Below are 19,047 nucleotides of genomic sequence, written 5' to 3' on the forward strand. Positions count from 1 at the left end.
CTTTTTAGGTTTTCCTCTTACCAAAAGAGGAACGTTTTATTTGTCCAGCATGGCTGATTCCTCTCTCAGTATCATCAATATCTTCTTCCACAGCTCAGACCCTGTTTTGCAAGTGAGACAAACTAAAGAAGCTCCAGCAAAACTGGAATCTCAAGCTGGGCAGCAGGTTTGCAGAAGCTCTCGCAACAGAGTCCGATCCATGTCTGGTAAATTCTGATCCTGGAGTCTTACTGCCATTTCTAGGTCTGTGTCACAGGTTTAAGTGTCCCAAGTGCCTACTGAAGAGATCTGTGTCTAAACTAATTTGAGAATGTGGGCCTGTCTGGTATTTAATAGTGGGCAAGTAGCAGCAGCTGTTGGCTTTAGGAGTGGTGGTGCTCCTCCTGCTTTTTCCTTGCAGGAAAGCTTTGGTGGTTGGTTAACTGGTGAGCACTTGCAGTGAGAATCGCCTATGTTTATCTAACCTCATGGTTTATAAGAAAAACATAAAAGGTAAAGGTCTCTTAGGTTCCCAATATTCTGTGTGCAGCTGCTAGAGGAGCTTAAAAGACTTATTACTTCTGAGATATTTTTAGTACTAAGCATGGTTCTCCCTTCTATTTTGTGTCTGTCTTGCTAGGTGGTCATGCCTTACGCGTTGGTGCCTTAGACAGCTCAGCCTCCCATTTTCCCAGTGGCTCGGCGTCACAGGGGACACAGGGTCCTCCTGCTCCTGCATCTCGACCAGAGAAGACTAATCCTGCTCCACAGACACCTCTGCAGAAAGAAAAAGCAAACTTGGCTGCATATGTCCCGCTGCTGACACAGGGATGGGCAGAAATCCTCGTGCGCAGACCCACAGGTATCTTCACCTGAGTGTGGAGTGAGCTCTCTTGACTTGCTAAGAAACCAGAGCCTGGATGAAGAAGAAAAATCCATGTTTACTTGCAAATGGATCTCTTTATTGCTTACTGCGTCTTGAAACTAATACGTCTGATACTTGATTCTTTGAAATCACTCTTTTTTAGTGTTTTAAATCTACAAAAGACCTGTGAAAAGACTGAAGCAAGGACATAAATTTGTATATTAAATACTGTTACAGAAATAGAGCCAGATACTATCAACCCTACTTTGCATTTCCTGTTTTCACACTGCTCTGTGGTCTTCCTTGAAAATCTGTCTATGCTGTGTTTTAGCTTCCCATGCTCCATTGGAGATGAGTGAAGCTTATGGCTAGAGTAGCTGCATAGTTGTGTCTGCTGTAAGGGGAGGAGTAATGACATGCTCAAGGTCAAAATTCTGGAATACTGGTATGTTACACAACATTGACAGGGAATTATCTATTTCAGCTGAAAGTTGCTTCATGAGAAAATAACCTGGTATCATTAATTACAGTATCTGAGCATTTTGGATGCCTTTGGGGAGTCTGCTTTAGTGATGAGTTACCAGGGATGTTTTTTGAAGAACTTGGGTTGAAGTATGGAGCACTGGGAGCTACTTACTGAAAGTAGGAAATTAATCAAGTGACTCTGCCAAATGTCAGGAGAACTGAGAACTTGATCTGTTTTGGTTTTTTACTTGCAAAATCCAAAACAATTTGTGCTTTTTTCGATGTGAGTTGTCAACTTTCTGGAGTTGGGGGTACTTAATACTCTTCCCTAATTTTCTCTTATCAGGTAACACAAGCTGGCTAATGAGTCTGGAGAACCCGCTCAGTCCATTTTCTTCAGATATTAACAATATGCCCCTGCAAGAGCTCTCTAATGCACTCATGGCTGCAGAGCGTTTTAAAGAACACCGAGAAACGGCTCTCTATAAATCCCTCTCTGTCCCCTCCTCCAGCTTGGCCACCGGGACAGCCAAGCCATCCCTTCTCCAGCGTTCCAACACAGGTGAGAGATGTGAAGCCAGTAGCGTGTCCAGCATAGCTGACACTAGCCTGTTTAAAGTCTGTTGAAATAAATGTAGGTCTTCTAGAACAGTAGCATGAGGAATAACGTAGCAATGAGAAGGGGAATCAGTTCTTGTTCTTAGAAATTTTCAGTGAAAAATTCCCTTCCTCCTTGCTTCTGACGTTCCATTGGAAAGTATCTCTCTCTTAAAGAGAAGAAAGAGAGGAGTAAGGGAGTTTCTTTGAAGGAGTGATGTGTTTCACGCTAACTGTTTCCCAAATGAAAATGAACAAAGTCATGGATCTTTTCGCTCTTCCACTTGTTTGGGTCTGATCTGGGCATCCCGCACGTGGATGGATCTTCCCATCCAGCGTTTCCATTTCCATTTGTCTTCAGTACGGGAGTTTGTGTTGGGCGCTGAGAGCACTGGGTTCCTGGGAGAACGGCCTGGTACGCACCTTGCCAGCCAGGGTCAGTTAATTGCTGCTGTCTTTTACAGCATGAGATAGCAGAATGCAAATCCTGTTTGCCGCAGATTTATTCACCTCTTGAACGGAGTGTTTAGCCTGCAGACTGGTGCGTCTGAATCACTTGAGTTTCTTTATGATGGCTTTATTTTAACATAGTGGCCAGGGCTTTTCGCTATATGTACTTTGGTGCTAGTTCACTTCTGAAGGAGCTGTTGATGTTGGGAGGTTTGTGTTGACCAGCAGCTGAAATGTGTAGAGCTTTGTATAATCCCTACTCAGAGCTCTTATCAACAACATCTAAGGCTGAGGCTTTCGGCACTGCTAGCACTATCAAAACTGAGCAGTGTAACAGCAGACGAGGCTTTTCTGGGGAGGTGGCATCAGTGGTATGAATTGTTTGGAAATCTGGTAAAAATGCTAGTTTTCTGGATTATTTTAAACAGGGAAAGGATATGATTTTAGGATTTCAGAATGTACAAACAGAAAATGAGAGTCAAAATCAAATTATCACCTTTTAAAAAAAAATATCAAGTCCTCATCCATGAACATTTTTATTGACTCCTATGAATGTGTGGTACATAGGTGCTAACTGATTAGTTGAAAGAAGGACCCACCAGAATGAGACAGTAATTTTGGCCACGTTCTCCACACAACTTCTGTAGTAGACTTGCTGGAGCTGGCTGGCGAATGAATATTTTGAGGAAGTTTTGCTGTCACATTCTCATATGCATATCCTTCTTCCTCTTTAGAGGTTAAAACTATGTGAATCTTTATCCGTGTTTCTGCTCTTCAGACTCTTCTGTGGGTTTAAAAATGATCTTTTGCCAAAAGCACGTGGCTCAGGAAAAGCTCAGACTGGTTTCCTGCGTGGGCTAGGATATCACGAAGGAATTTTCTGCATCTAAAACTCGCGAAGACGCGTTCTTCGAAGAGAGCAATTCGAGTCTGCATTGTTTGAATGTGTTTATGCCTCCTTATTCATGTTGAGACCTTGTACCCTCGAAGTATCCCTTTGGCATCTAGTGAGCTTATCCCAGCTTGTTCTTTCCTTTGTTTTTTATTTATTTATTTATTTATTTATTTTAAAATAGGCTCTTGGTTACATTTTAAACTCTGTGCTTTTTAATTTATATTTTGTTTTCATATAGTCTCTCCTTCCTTTTGATGTAGCTGCTCACTTGATTTCCCTTTGCAGTGGCCTCTTTCTCTTCCATGTACCAGTCCAGTTGTCAAGGGAAGTTGCACAGGAGCATATCCTGGGCAGGTATATTTATATATCTTTAAGGAAAAAAAAAAAAAAAAGTATTGCCATAGAAGAACACCTCTGATTCATAGAAAATGTATCCCTCATACTTCATTTTCCCCTTCCATGTCTCCTGTCTGTACCCAGTCTCATTACTCTCAACAAATGGGATCTTGACTAGCATGAAGAAGTCCAAGCCAGATCCAACATTTGCAAGTGCAGACAATTTCTTAAAGTAGCTTTAAATTTAGCTGGGGTGGATTGTGAGTCATGAGGCACAGTGTTAAATGACCTGTCAAAATTCCTGAGTGGCTTGATTAATTAAATTACTTATTTTCAGCCTCGTTTTACAATTGGCTTTGTGGTCTGCTAAACGTAAAAGCTCTCGCTTCTGAGAACAGCATAGTGTGCTCCAGGACAAGCTACCCTGAGATGAAGTCCTGTGCTACTCAGCCCACAGGGATCCATCACAATTGGACACAGAAAAGATAAAAGGAGTTGATATATATGTGTATATATATATATATCATAGATATATATATATTAAGTTTGACATTAAAACGGATGCTGGTTAAAAGTTTTTTTAAATAAAAAAAAGAAGAAATACATTTCAGGGGAAAACCTGCTAAATTCTAGCATTTTGGAGGCTCTATGGTAGTGTAAAAATCTTTCTCCACTCCGGTACAATTGGCTTCGTAATTAAATGAAGTGGAGGTCAAATTGCATACCTTATGAACACACCACCTCCATGGCTTTGATAATCTGTAATGCTCTGTGATTTTAATTAGAGGGTTGAAATGTCTTTCTGCCTTCTTTCCTTCACTGGAAAATTCTCTGTAGAGCAGCAGGGTGTTCTTAACTGCTGGGTGTTGTTGACAAAGGCCCCTTAAAGCAACACAAAGATGCTGCAGTAAAATATTTTTCTGTACCTGTCTCTGCTCATGTTATTCTCTTCCCACCTAAAGAATAATTAGGTGAGCGCTGGCATTATTTAAAAACACCAGCAGTCTCGGCAGTAGTGAAAGAGCTAGGGAAGCTTGGAAACCCTGGATATATGCAGGTGTGTTCTGGCTTGGACAGCTAACCAGATCAGCACGTTGTTTTGGGTTTTTTTTTTTGTTTTGATTTTTTTTTAGAAGGTTATGTGTGTGCAATGCTAACTCTCAATTGCTTCTTTGAAATAACTTTGGTCCTGCGAGCTGAAATCAATCCAGGAAAAGCTGCTTTAGTGATTTTTATTATTTTTTTTTTTAATTTTGATTATTTTCTTTATTTTTTGTGTGTGCTGATTTTTTTTTTTTTAATTTTACTTTGGAAAACAAATCTTGGCCTTTCAGATTGGTCTTCCAGTCCCTTGTGTGCGTAATGGGAAGCCTCCTGTTCTCCAGCCTTTTCCTCAGGACAAAAAAGCAAGGCCAAGAGGAGCCTTTGGTCAGACTCATCCCTGTGGTCAGGGTCACTGCCTGGAGTAGAGACAACGTTAAATGCTGCGATAACCTCCTCCACCGTAGGCAGGGCTTCCAAGGAGCTTTCTTGTCAGTGTGGTTTCATTGCCCGTTTGTCTGGTCAGATGCCACGTGCAGGTTTCCCAGTATTGCTGCAGTGCATGTATGACTCTTGCTCTCTTGTCCTTTCATATGTCTAGGGCTGAATTGTTTTGCTTCAACCGAGACATACTAGGAAAACTGCCAAACTGCAAGTAAATGGCTCCTAGTAAAATTTCTTATCTCCTTCTAGGCCACTACAAGGCACAGGAGCATTGCATTTCAATACAAGAAAAACTTACTTTTTTGCACACTTGCATAGAACTGACGTCTTCATTGCCTGGATAATGATGAACTTTTAATGCTAGTCTTGTACTTTCTTACATCTCTGTAGTTCCTGTCTGTCCTGATAACCGAGCATTGATGTACAAGGTCCCATTTCCTCATTCTGTCCCCTGCTTGTTCATCAGTAACAATTGGAAACAACTGCACTTATTTTGACCAAAGCAGACGCAGCCCTTTGCTGTGAGGGTAAGGTGATCAGTTATTCTATACAAAAGGGGAACCAGGAGCAAGTCTGACATGACAAGAAATCAAAGAACCAGAGCACTCATTCAATATGGCCTTCCATTGAAATCCCATAGGGAAAAGGCTGGTACTTCAGAGGAGAGGATGGGGGCCGGCCGGGCCGTTCCTCTCTGCAGGCTTCAGTTCTTCTGCCTTGTGTCTCGGTAGAATCAGCGGTGGTGCTGGAGGAAGGGAGCCCGTCGGAAATGGAGCTAAAGGAAACCGAGTCCCCAGCTGAGTCTCCAGAGAGTGAGGACATTGACACTTCATGTTCCGAACAAGTCCTGAGCGAGGAAAGGTTTGGTAAACCCCAGGAATCTTACAGCAGGGTAAGAAGAAAGAGGTTAACCAGTTCTGTCCTGTCTGACAGCCCCGTCTTTAGGGACAAGGGAGAATTGTCTGTGCTCAGATAAGTCCCTCTTGGCACCCTCTGAAACAACTCACTAATGATACCAAAATGCACACGCAGTCATAATTCAGAGTTTGCCGCAGAGCGGCAGCAGTAAATACCTGTTTTATTCAGGATCCTGGATCTGCATTGCTTTATACTTGGCACCTTTCTGCTCATCTTTCACTGGAAGTGTCAAGGGGTGCCTCGAGCATTACTGTCGTCAGCTCTTATTTTGCTTTTATCAGGAAAACTGTTCATCTTTGTTTCTCCCTTTTTAAGTCCTCCTCAACCTCCAGCCAAGAAGAAAAGTCTCTGAAGTCGGAAGACCTGGTGGAGGGTGGAATTCCCATCGGGAGAGTCCTGCCGTCGGAGGACGGCCGAACACTGGAGGAGCTTTCCTTCCAGCCATCCCAGCCGCTCAGCAAGTCGAGTTCTTCCCCCGAGCTACAGACGCTGCAGGAGGTCCTCAAAGATGCAAATGGCAGAGAAGTAACAAGGAGGCTGAGCACAGAAGTGAAATCAAAATCCCAGTCTGGGAACCTGGAAGGGGAAGGGCTGGGCAGTTGGCTGGGCAAGGGAGAGGACGCCAGAGTGACTGGGTCAGGCGGGTTGGATGGCACCGGTCCTGTCACCTCACCTCGCTCCCCCTCTGGGCACCGGCCCCGAGGATACACCATCTCTGACTCAGCCCCATCAAGGAGGGGAAAAAGGATCGAGAGAGATGCCTTCAAGAGCAGAACAGCAGCCTCCAATGCTGAGAAAGTACCCGGAATAAACCCGAGGTGGGTGGAGGGGCTTATCTGAAGCTAAAAATGGTGAGCTCAGAATTGCTGCAGCCGTGGCTGGATTCATTCGAAGTGGTCTGCTGGTTTTATGGGACCTATAAAACAGTATCTGATTAAAATGAAAGATTAATCACCTGGTTTTTTCAGGAGCTAATAACAGGCGTGTTGAACCCACTACCACCAAATTAACTTTGTGATTTAGGAAATGGATCTCCTAAATGGTGAAAGAAATGGATAAATAGTTTCCTCATATTCTTAATCTATCCTAAATTAGGGTCCAAATGCACGTGGGGCTTGAATGCAGGTCACCTGGAGTTAATTTTGCTGTGAAAAGGGTGAATTACTAGTCTTGCAGTTCAAGAAATATAATGTGCAAAATACTAAGAAAAAGGAAAATCAGGGGTTATAATAATTGCTTTTTGAACTTTAGATATTGGTAGTTGCCCAAAATTGCATTATGAGACAGTCTTCATCTTACTCTGAGGGCAGGTAAAACGCAAATGTCTGTAAAATCATTTATGTGCTAGCCTAGAAATACCGCCCGTAGCTGTGAGGCAGGAGTGCATTCCCGCTGCTCCGTTCAGTGTAAAGATCGCCTTTGGAACGGGGAATTTGTGGAGCTGCTGCTGTTGGACATAACCATTGGGTTTTATGACAGGGGTCTATTACAAACCGCAGGTAGTCCAGGCACCTAAAGCGTCTCTAGAAGATGAGAAATACTCTGTTAGCATTTTAATTGCTCCTCTTCCATACATAATGTTCTTACGTACAACAGGTCAAAATGGACTTAATTTTTATGGTAACAGGATTTCTCCCCCCCCCTCCCCCCTTAGCTTTGTGTTTTTACAGTTGTACCACTCCCCGTTCTTTGGCGATGAGAACAACAAGCCCCTTTTGTTGCCAAATGAGGTAGGCAAGGATTTTTATTTATTTTTTTTAATTATTGTCGTTAATTTTTCTAACCTCATTACTTTTTTTGAACATAAATGACGGTAATGAATGTCCAGCTCAGATGGTGCGATTTAAAGGTGGTTCCTACCAGCAGTGCTACAGATGGGAGATTTTCTGTTCCCACAGTCCTGGTGGCTCCCACTTTATGGCTCTGGATTGAATTTGAGATAGTGGGAGATTTTGCTGGTGCTGTTTCAGAATCCCAGCCAGGAGGCAGGATGATTTGTGGAGTTTTGGTTTTTGCTGGTAGGAGGAGTGCAGGAGGAAAACAGCAGTAGGTGATACTGGCAGAACGCCCCTAGACAAACCCGTCAGCCCCCCAGATAACGGGAAGTGGCCAAGAAGCTTTGTGCGGTCATATGAGAAATGAGTCATAAATTCCTGGAGAAATAGTGCTGGAACGGGGTTCTTGTGAACTGAGCACCCGAGACCTCCTGCTGATAGTTCCCCCTGGCTTTAGGGTAGGGCTGGTCAGGCAATAGGGAGCCCAAGTGAGATGAGGTGATGCCTTGTGCTAAAAACGTTCTTCAGAGCAAGAGACCTGAGAATTTTTCATGCCTGGAGCTGAAATGAAGGTACGATGTCATTTGTCACGGCAAGTGCATCTAACCCTTGCAGTTTGCCAGATTAATCTCATCTGAAGCATAAAACCAAGAAAGTGTGGTGAGAGATGCCACGTTCTGTGCCTTGGACTGTGCCCTTGCGGAACAGAGTAGGGCAGGATTCAGCAAGGGAGACATTAGTGAAGGTCAGGAATCTGTGCTCACGTTGTGCTGTCGTTGTCCTGGAGGGGTTTTAGAGGGGGCAGTGGGTGTGTGGAGATAAATTTTTAAAGGTGTGACCAACGTTTTGATTGTAGACGTTTGAAAGATCAGTGCAGCTCCTGGATCAAATTCCTTCTTACGACACGCACAAGATTGCCGTGCTCTACGTTGGAGAAGGCCAGGTGAGTTGTGCAGATTAATCCTTTAATGGTTACATCTCAACAGCAGGCTGGGCACCACGACTCCAGCTGTGAGATTTGTCCTGCTCCTGTGGTAGCCTTGCTTTTCTTTAGTTTCTTGCACTAAAAAATCAGCGCCTGCATGAAGCCCTTCTAGGAAGGTAATAACCCAATCCCTCCTGCCGATTGAGTGATTTCGCGTTCAGTGTGGGACTCCCATGTTCTTATTTCCTAGAGCAACAACGAAATTGCGATTCTGTCAAATGAACACGGATCCTATCGCTACACAGAGTTCCTGACGGGGTTAGGGAAGCTCATTGAGCTCAAAGACTGTCAGCCGGATAAAATTTACCTTGGTGGCCTGGACGTGTGTGGGGAGGATGGACAGTTTACCTACTGTTGGCACGATGACATTATGCAAGGTAAGGTGGCTCCAGAAGTTGGAAGTAGGGGGATGGTCTTTTCTCATCTAAAGACGGACCTGCCTTCTACAAATGGTTTCCTTTCCAGGGATGGAGTAGAGACGACCTGGGGCTCTGTTCTCCTCCCATTCTCTCTGTGGTATCTCTGCAAGTCATGTGTTAAAGTTTGTGAGAGGTGCATACCTGCCTTATTTAAGAAAAAAAATAAAATCACAGCACTTACTTTTGAAATAGTCTGCTCTATTAAAGGCTGATATGGTTTGGAGTAGAGATTTGTAGAAGCAGCTATTTGTTCTTAAGCTGCTGTGAAGGCTGTTAATTGCGGGTGACGTGAACGTGTCAAAACTCTGCTAATTGCTTCTCTGAAGAACAGCATTGAAAGCAGGAGGGTTGTCGTTACCGTGGTCATTGCTAATTGAACTGCAGTGTTACCCAGCTCCTGCGGCCGTGCAGATATCACCCAGGATCCAACAAGTTACGATGAACTTCCCAAATTTTTTGGTACAGCTCTGTGCATGCCAGTCATCTTCCTTAGCCTGGTTCCGTGGAGCAGCTGGAGGTTACTCACTGTGGCCCTGGTGCTCTGCAGAGCTCAGTCAGGGGAAGTGGCGCTTGCACCACTGGTTACCTGGCCCAGCCTAAGGGGTTTTCTGTTTCCTCTTCAGCCATTTTCCACATCGCTACTCTGATGCCCACAAAAGATTTGGATAAATACCGCTGCGACAAGAAAAGGCACCTTGGGAATGATTTTGTTTCTATTGTTTACAACGATTCTGGAGAAGAGTTTAAACTGGGAACAATAAAGGTACAAGATTTTACTTGCGGGTGTGTTATGAAAAGGCACGTGGCTGTTTGTAAAACCTTAATCTGATGTGTGTTATCTTCGCAAACAGTGTTGAAATCATGAATGGAGGTTATTGGCCTTGGTGGATTCACATGTGTTAGTTTATGGCATTCACAAGAATCACGACGGCTGCCAGGAAAATGTATATGACTATTTTATTCTTTTCTCATTAGGGTCAGTTCAATTTTGTGCACGTTATCATCACACCACTTGACTATGACTGTAACCTGGTGACGCTGCAGTGTCGGAAAGGTAGGAATCCCTCCAGCCTTTGTTCTCAGTCTTTCCTATATTGGTGGTGCAATAACTGCCTTCACTTTGCAGTGGTTTTTTGTTTCAAAAGTAAAAACTTCCAGGAGAAACTCTCTGAAACCAATTTGCTGCCTGGTTTTGTCTGGATATGTCCTGTTCCTCTGTCTTCCCCAAGATAAGAGGTATCTTCCCATTGTACCACTCATACTGTCTTCAAGCTTAAGACAAAGTGCGAGCAGAGGAGAGCGGGTCCCTCCAACAATGGCTTGGGAATACGGGAGGAGATACGTGGTGGAGGTCCCCGTGGCTTTGGCCTCTGCTGTCCTTCCCAGCACTGCGCGACCTGGTACTTGGAAACTGGTCGTGGCTCTGTGCGAGTTCAGCAGTGCTGGCGCAGTGATCTGCTGGGGCGTTTGCTTTCCTTTTACCAAAAGGGCACTTCTGGGGTGGTTTTTGCTCACACTTCCGTTCGTGTGATAAAGAGCCCAGCAGGCTCTCCTCAAACCGTTACGGAGCAGCCAGAATTTGAGAGCCAGTTGTGTTAAGTTGGAGTGCAAATGCTGTTACAGTTGGAGCTGTAGAGCTCGCTGGGAACTTTTGAGATTCTGTGGTGCAGTTCCTCAGGTTTGTATCACTTGTCCAATTAGTTACTGGCAACTTTTGCATTGTTCTTAACTGTCTCGCAAGATTTTTTTTCTTCTTCCTTTATAATGAAGACATGGAGGGCCTCGTGGACACGAGTGTCGCTAAGATCATCTCTGACAAGAACCTGCCGTTTGTAGCCCGTCAGATGGCCCTGCACGCTAACGTGAGTACTCCTGAGCTCCCCCAGACCTTCTGTCTTTCACCTGGTGTCTTGGTCCGTCACCAGCTTCCAAGGAATTGAGTAGGGCTTGCTAAAGCAAATGAATGAGCTTTCTGCTTCAGTTATTTCTGTCAACACTTAAGTCAGAGTTAGCACATGAACAGTTGTAACTTAGAGCTGTATTACAGTCGCTGTCAAACGGTACTGAAGCATTCTATTAATTTTATTGCCATGTAATGTGTCTCCTCTCTTTCTCTGCTTCTCCTCACCCTTCCCAAATTAGATGGCTTCCCAGGTTCATCATAGTCGATCAAACCCTACTGACACCTACCCATCCAAATGGATTGCAAGGCTGCGTCATATCAAGAGGTTAAGGCACCGGGTAAGTAAAGCCGTCTGTTCATAGTATTTAGAACTGGGCTCTACCTTAGAGCCTTACAACAAATAAGGCCCCTAAAATCAGCTATCAAAATATGCTGAATATGAGGAGGAATATGTGGATGAAGGTTAGAATCCAGCTCTTGTGGGAGTGACAAGTGTAGCCGTGTACGTCTGGACTTGCGAGCTTCCGAACAGCTTCCTTGGCGGCAAGGGGTTTGGGAACCCTAATACCCGGACCCAGGACTGCATCCCCTCGGCACCGTGCTAGGGATGGTAGGACAAGCTGTCCTGATCAACCTGTCTGGTCCTGCCCACGTGGAGAGTGAAAAGTGTGTCAGAGAGAATGGAGCTCATCTGTTCTCGTTTGACTTTCAGCTACGTGAAGAAACCCAGTACCAGACTCCTGCCCTTCCCCTGCAGATGCATCCACCTGCTCCGGCAAAGGCCCCTCCCCAGATCCCTCAGGACCCTCCACCCACCTACGAGACCGGACAGAGGAAGCGGCTGATCTCCTCGGTGGACGACTTCACGGAGTTCGTGTAGATCCCGGTGGGTCGGTGTGTCTGTTCTGGGACGGACGAGGCAGCGAGAGCGTTTTACCGGCCTGCTGACCCCGTGCGGCTGCATGGACGTAGCAGAGAAGGTTTGGCGGGCGCAGCGTGACTGCGCTGCTGCATGCGGACTGGGCACTGAACCGCACCGGGGGGCTTGAATGTTCCTCCGTCTCGGCCTGACACTCTCTGATGAGGACGCTGTATTCCCAGCAGATGCTCCAAGAGAGGACCAACTCTACGTATTTTGTTTTTATTTGGTTTGAGCTATTTCAAAGCTTCCATCTCTGATGGGAACTTCCTTGCAGAACCTTTCTTTGGACTCCTTCCACACCAGCGTCTGGTGGAAGCAGACAAAGTGTGATACTCTGCCGTTCATCACGTAGTTGGAAGGTGCAGGAACTGTGGGGATTTTGATGACTTTGTTGGGAATGAAGTATGAAGTACTGAAAATCCAGTCGTTATTTCTAAGCACCCTGGAATCCCAGCTCCTCTCCAGGCCTCCGCGTCTCTCAGCACTTGAACTCTTCAGGCTCTCAGACTTGTTCTGCTGCTGGCTCTGGTAAGAGTTAATTTGGGTTCTCAAGTGACCTGCCAAAACATGCTGCTTAAATTCCCATGGATTTGTCTCCATTTTGAGAGATTCACAGCAAACCCTCCCTCATTCAGCAGAAATTATTTTGCTCCCGGCAGTAACGCAAAACAGGGGGGCGGATGCCACTCGCCGGAGCAGCAGAACGGCAGAGACCTGGGCCACAAATTATTTGGGATGAACAGTCTGACCCATGGGGCTGCCTGCAGGGATTTAGCCAGAGGCCAGACCTGATATCTAGGTTTGGCTGCAGAATTCCTGCTGGTTGCAGCGAGGCTGGGGGTAACTCTTTTTGAAAGACTGTTGACATGTCTTGGGGCATCATCTCTGAGTGAGTTTTGCCTGTTGCACTAACGCATAGTGACAGTCCCTCCTGCTGGACCCTCGGCTGTTGAAGGCGTTACGAGCGGTCCTTTCAGCGCACGCGTGGACAGGTGGAATTGGGATTATGTAGCCCATCTTGTGGTAAGATGGTCATCAGACACTACACTACCAAACTGGGAGAAACCATGTAAGCTGGACTATACTGTGAGTACTTTATCTCCTGCTTTGTAAATAAAGGGGGGAGCGTGGCTTTTTGGTAACAGCTAACGGCAGCGCCCTTGCAGTGGAGATGAAGACAAGTGCAATCTGCACACGGAACTGTGAAGTGACAGGTGAGGGGACAAAAGTGATGCTACTAGCTTGTGCAGGGCTGTTTGGGAACTCTAAGTGTATGTTGTGTTTTGAGTGTTTATAAGTCATAAAGGAAATAAAATATTCGTATGGTCGGTGGGTTCTTGCTGGCCTGGGAAGATTCAAACTGTGTTTCATAATAACGTAAATTCCTTCCCTCCTTTCCCCTTTCAGTTTTTTGATCCGTATCACTCATATTTCAGTAACCACCAGCCGCGCCTCGTGGTGCGATACCTGGCTGCGTTCCAGTCCCTGCACTGGGGATATTCCCTCTGCCGCAGCTTCACGTCACCTCTGCCGCGGGGCGCTTTTCTCTCAGCGTCTCCCACCAGAGCAGCTCGACTGCTGCCGCGGGTGTTTGTGCAGTGGCAGCTGGGGACGAGCGAGCCCTTGTGCCGTCCTCTGCCTTGGTGGAGTCTCCTTTACCTTGACGGCAGACCCTTCACTGACACGCTGATGTCGTTAATTACAGCCCAGAGCTGCCCTAGTAGGTTGGCTGATGTAAGGAAGTGCCTTGTTTTGTCCAGGAGACCTGAAATTCTGGTTACAGACAAAGAGAATGACAATGCGGGGGGAGGGATGGCTCTGGACTAGCTCTGGCTGGTGCTGCTTTGCCCCTGCCATGCCTTTGCCGAACTCTCGCTGGGAGCCGGGAGGGGGCTGGAGTGAGCGGAACAAAAGCATCGGAGCCGGGGCGTAGCAGTCATCTTTTATTTGACCTTGTCATTTTTTAAGAAACATCCCCACAGTTACAAAATACGATACGTTTGTTTGCAGTGAAATGCTGACCAGACAGTAACAGTTGGCATATTGGTCACAATCATCTGTTCTTTTTTTTTTTTTTTTTTTTTTTTTTGAAAATAAAAAAGCACTTACATAAGTCCCTCCCTCTCCCTTTTAAACTAATGGATAGAGTTTTTGATTTAAGCAGCTTGATACTGTTGCATCTTTGTGAGACTTAAGACAATAAATAAGAAACCATCTCTGGGTGACTACAAACACAGAAATATACATTCAGGAGTATTTATTGGCTAGGGCTGCAAGTCAAGTTTATCGCTGTCGAGGGCGTAACTCCATGACTAGTAACTCTGGCTGCAGCTCAGCGCACGTATACGCGGTACCTTAGCTGGGACAGTGAAGGAACCCTGTGAGTGTTGCTATAGTTTGTACAAATAAATGCTGCGATGAGAACTACGATTGCCCGAAAGCTGTCAGTGGTGCCCATCACGCACGTGGGCCCTCGTGGAGGTTTTTGGCTTTTCAAGAAACAACTGTGGGTTCCAGAGCTGCTCTCCGTACTTCAAGTGAAGGGAAGAAGTAGGGCAGTTGTCTTATCCTGTTTCTGCTCCTCTTTGATTAGAAGAAGCACTTGGTAAGTCACACGCATCAAGTCACATTCACACACACGCAGAGCACGCTTGGTGAGAAACAGGCACTTGGGAACAAAAATCCTGACGTTTCACTCGGGGAGCATCCTTCTTAGAGCCCCCCGCTCCCCTCCCGTTAGCTTATTACAGGCTGTTCGGAGCAGCCGGGTCCCTGCTCGCCCCTGCCTCTCGCCTTCCTGCGCTTAACTCCTACGGCCACTCTCGCTCACGTGAGCATATTCGAGCTGTGGGGGTTGGGAAGGGGCTGAGAACGGAACTGCGCATCTTGAACTGAACTTTTTGCCTCTTGAAGATGCAAGAGATTTCCAAGACCTGCTTGGTTCGTTTTGCTCACTCAGGGGTGGCTGGATCTACGCACGCTGCTCCACTGCAGCAGGGAAGGGATGCCCAGGTGCGGAGATAGAGATTAAAAGTGGCTGTTCCGGTGCAGTTGTGCTTGGGAGATCTCCCATGTAAGAACCCTAAAGCGAGTAAGAGCTGGTGGCCCACCCGGCAGCACGTGCCAGCGAGTGCTGCCCTACAGGTGCTCTCCTTTTTCCATCTCTCTGTTGGCCAAAAAAACTCCTGCATGTGTAGGCAGCAGTGTTAGAAGCTGAGCACCTTGCTTTTGTCTTTGCGGGCAGCTGCTGTTTATGCATCTAACTACTTCTCCGGTGCCTTTCCTTTTGAGGCGTAGCCAAAGAGGCAGAAACTTTGGCTTTAAGGACAGAAGTAGAATAGAATTCCTGAGTTTCACCCAGGGCCTGTGCTTACCTCACCGAACAGGATTTTGCTTTATAACTATGTCCTTCCGTAGCCCCGGGGAGGACACACCGGAGGGGCAAGGAGCTTAGCGACTGGATGCAGAGGTGTGCCCAGCACCACTATCGGAGCTGCAGTGCCACAGCCCAGCTATCCCGGCACATCTCACAGCTGCTCGTTTTACTGCCTTAAGGGATTTGGGACGTGGTTTGCAGGCACCTGCACCAGCATTGTACCTGTCCCCCCCACAAAAAAGGTCATGGGCACGTACCAGAGGTGAGCCTGGAGGCTGTGCTGCTCGGCTAAGTAAAAGGAACCGAAAAATGAAAGGCCAATAGTTTTAAATCTCTGGCTTGAAAGCCAGTTTTAGACACCAGAAGTGTTCTGGGGAAGAGAGAGCTGTTAGTAAAAGGAGTAATGAATCACTCGTGTACACCAGCACCGGAGCCAGCACTGGGCCCCATCCCTGGGCTCTGTGGACCTCGCCGCTGGTCCTACCTGCTCCAGGCACCTGCTGCCTCCAGGCTGGAGCCCTCTATCTCCGACTACTGCTACTGAACTCTAGGCACTTCTCTGTCGTCTCCTCTTCTACCTGCCTTTCCTTCCTGCTATGGAAGCTTTGTGGTTACTAGTATTAGTTTTCTCCCCTCTGCACTCTACTTCTCTCTGTGCAATCTGCTCTTTCAACCACCTCTACGGTGACCAACCACCACCTCACTTTAAGTAATCTTCAAGCTACAGCACCCTTGTCTTCTCCTGCCCACATCCTTCTGCAACCTTTCCACAGTGTCTGGCCTTCATATCAACTGAGTTTTTCAAAGGTAAATTAACACCAATCCCAAAGCCATCACAAAGAACACCCCTGTGCCCTCCTGTATCCTCCTTCAGTCACCCGTAAGGGACGTGGGCAGGCACCTGGAGCCAAGGAAACACGCGGATAGCTGGAGTGAAATCTTCCTTATAAGTCTCTAACACAGTGCGGCAGCAGTGCTGGGAGCTGGATGGGGAGACTCGGGTGATGTGATCAGCAATGGAAGTGTCTGAGAAGACCCCTCTCTCTGCCTGGAAAGGTCTCCCCGGCCTGGGCACGGGAAGGCTGCTTCCAGGACCATCAGCATCAGAGGCAAGATGCGTTCGAACCCGAGGCACCCTCCCCTGCAGCGCTGCCTGCCTGGTCTTGCTGCCTAAGGCTTCCCCTTCGATCCCCTCACGTTTCCGAAGCATGGAGCAAGTTCTGGGAAGACACCAAGCCGTGCGCTACCGGGCTTCCCCTCCCCTGCCACGCTCCGCTCCGCCTGCAGCGACTGGCCCAGAGCCAGCCTGGCCGAACCTCAGCGGGGAGGAGAGCACGCGCACCACATGCACACAGACACCTAATACTTATATACACGGGACATTCCCAGGAAGAAGCACTTAATACATCCTTTAAATAACTCTGACAATAGTATTCTGTCTCCTATCTACATGTTTCAAACACGTTACCGATGCTATGAAAATATAGCAAACATACAAAAATATATACATTTTAAAAAAAAAAAACAAAACCAAACCATATAAATTACATACAATATACATAACGTGAAATGGTGATGATGAGGTGAATGCAGGCCCCGGGGAGGCTTCAGCCGCTGCTCAGCACCCCCCTGCGCTGGGAGCAGGGGGTGCCCCGGGCGCAGCCCCTCCCTGGCCGGGCACGGCGAGCACAGGCCAGCTGTAGCCCAGCGCACGGCGAGTCCCGGGGAGCTGCGGGGCGGCAGGGCTGGAGGGAGACCCCAACAAAAGCTCCCTTAGGGCTTTACCAGCCTCCCCCAACGCCTTTGTGCTTCTCTTAGGAGGTACCGGCACGGCTGGGGCATGCTGGGGGCTGCGTTCACTTCATCAGCTCATTTCAGTTTATGATTTAAACAAACAAACAAAAAAATACTGCTTTTGTGATATATTATCCCATTCTTGTTATGTCGCATGTGTCATTGTTAGCCGAGGAAAGCATTGTTTAAAGTGCTGGGCAGTACATACGAACAAGTAAACCAAAAAAAATACATATACTTACGTCAATACATTCCTTGGATTAGAAAAGCCAAGCAGCCAGCAGCGCCCGCACCCCGTGGGCCACTGTGCCGGGGGGCAAGCGCTGGGGGGCAGGGGGTGGGTGGGGGACCGCAGCGAAGCCAGCACGTCGGCAACCCCACGCTCAGAGACGGCTGAAAGCAGCCCGAGGTCTCCATGAGCTGCAGCTCATTATCCCCTCCGAGCCTGGCCGGGTAGCAGGGCTGGCAGCTCGCTGCAGCTTGCAATGTCATTTGTTTTAAATATTGGGTTTCTTTAAATACAAGCAATAGTACCAATTTCTGGAGGATAAAAGTAGCCAATACTGGAAATTAACTGATCTGGGTGTAGATATCATTTATCTATATCTATATATATTTACGCTTAAAAAAAAAAAAAAATTGGTTAAATATCTTCTTGAAACCTGTAGCTTTCCTCCACAGTGTGTGTGGTCAACAAAATCCAAGACTCAGTTCAAACCTTCAAGGCCTGGGGCTCTCCTCTCCCCCTTTCCATCCGGCACAGCCAGCAGGGAAGGGAGGTGAGCCTTGTACCAGCCACCCTGTGCCAGTCCCCAGTAAAGTGTCCATGTGACAGTCGCCATATGCAGCCGTTTGCAGATGGGGCCATTTAACAAAATAAATGACTTTTCAATACTGCCCTACCCTAACAGGGATTTTCTGCACGCTGACTGTACCCCGCGCACCCTTCCCCAGCTGTCCCCGAGGGAAAGGCTCAGCCTTCTCCAACCAACCCTTAATGCTGGAAGCCACCAGTAAGGAAGTCGGCCCATCCGCTGGGGATGCTCAGGTCCACGGAGGATGGCAGCTGTGCCAGCCCCGTTGCAGGCAGCAGCCCCGTGTGCCCCGGCAGGCACAGCCGCCGCGGCGGGAGCTTTCAGAAGCAGCAGCTCCTGAGGCTCCAGGTCTGCACGGCAGGCACAGCCCACCCTTCGCAAACCCCTTTCCAGGCGCTCTCTGCCCTCCGAGGGCATTGCTCCCCGTGCTGCACTGTTATTTGACAGTGGGGTGCACCCTGTTCTTGGCCCGGAGGGGCCGTTTCTTCTTCACCGCCGGAGCGACAGCAGCGTAGGGTTTGTGCGGGGGCAGCACAGAAGCCGCCACGCTGACGCCTCTGCTAGCTCGAAGGAGCCGGCTGGGGACAGAGCCCCTGCTGCCTGGCAGGGCGGCAGGAGAGTGGGGGGACAGCGGGGCATCCCGCGGGGGCTGCAGGTCCGTGTCGGAGGAGATCTCGGGTGAGGGCCCCTGCTCTGTGCTGCCTGCACAGTACCTGCTCAGGACATCCTCCGACATCTGGGTGTACCTCCTCCTGGAGCGGCGGCTCTGAGAGCCCTCCAGCTGGTGCTCAATGCGGTACACGTCCTCCGTCACCTGGTTGACCCGGTCAAATTGGGCAAGCAGCATCTCAAAGAGGGAAAGGAGGCGCTGGATGTCAGCGTCCACTTCCAAGCTGTCCCGGGTGCTCAGCATGAGACTCAGCCCGTCCAGCTGGCTGGAGGAGGTGGAAGCCCTGGAGCTGTCGGAGGCAGCGCTGGGAGTGGGGCCCCGGAAGGACTTGGAGTCACTGGAGTCTCGGGACGGCAGTGGCTCCATCCCTTCGAACCTCACCTTGTGCCGGAACTGGA

General features: G+C 47.8%; 2 protein-coding genes across 13 annotated transcripts in view; one reads left to right on the forward strand and one right to left on the reverse strand.

Annotated features, from left to right (window-relative positions):
• The window catches only part of TSC2 (TSC complex subunit 2), a 34,567-nt gene extending 21,213 nt beyond the window's left edge, over window positions 1–13,354 (forward strand). For 6 of the 10 annotated variants that reach the window (XM_054210494.1, XM_054210490.1, XM_054210493.1 and 3 more), the window contains 14 exons: window positions 94–206; window positions 620–841; window positions 1,656–1,871; window positions 3,537–3,605; window positions 5,804–5,964; window positions 6,306–6,808; window positions 7,645–7,720; window positions 8,622–8,708; window positions 8,941–9,127; window positions 9,793–9,932; window positions 10,145–10,223; window positions 10,940–11,031; window positions 11,312–11,410; window positions 11,785–13,354. In XM_054210494.1, coding sequence (XP_054066469.1) covers window positions 94–206; window positions 620–841; window positions 1,656–1,871; window positions 3,537–3,605; window positions 5,804–5,964; window positions 6,306–6,808; window positions 7,645–7,720; window positions 8,622–8,708; window positions 8,941–9,127; window positions 9,793–9,932; window positions 10,145–10,223; window positions 10,940–11,031; window positions 11,312–11,410; window positions 11,785–11,952 — 2,212 coding nt within the window. In that variant the 3' untranslated portion in view covers window positions 11,953–13,354. The remainder of the gene's footprint in view (window positions 1–93; window positions 207–619; window positions 842–1,655; window positions 1,872–3,536; window positions 3,606–5,803; window positions 5,965–6,305; window positions 6,809–7,644; window positions 7,721–8,621; window positions 8,709–8,940; window positions 9,128–9,792; window positions 9,933–10,144; window positions 10,224–10,939; window positions 11,032–11,311; window positions 11,411–11,784) is intronic. The other 4 variants (XM_054210495.1, XM_054210496.1, XM_054210499.1 and 1 more) reach the window with 2 other exon arrangements.
• Window positions 13,355–13,924: 570 nt separating this feature from the next.
• The window catches only part of PKD1 (polycystin 1, transient receptor potential channel interacting), a 98,689-nt gene continuing 93,566 nt past the window's right edge, over window positions 13,925–19,047 (reverse strand). For all 3 annotated transcript variants that reach the window (XM_054210488.1, XM_054210486.1, XM_054210485.1), the window contains one exon: window positions 13,925–19,042. In XM_054210488.1, coding sequence (XP_054066463.1) covers window positions 18,416–19,042 — 627 coding nt within the window. In that variant the 3' untranslated portion in view covers window positions 13,925–18,415. The remainder of the gene's footprint in view (window positions 19,043–19,047) is intronic.

Source organism: Rissa tridactyla, chromosome 8 (assembly GCF_028500815.1).
Source record: "Rissa tridactyla isolate bRisTri1 chromosome 8, bRisTri1.patW.cur.20221130, whole genome shotgun sequence".
Taxonomy (NCBI): domain Eukaryota; kingdom Metazoa; phylum Chordata; class Aves; order Charadriiformes; family Laridae; genus Rissa; species Rissa tridactyla.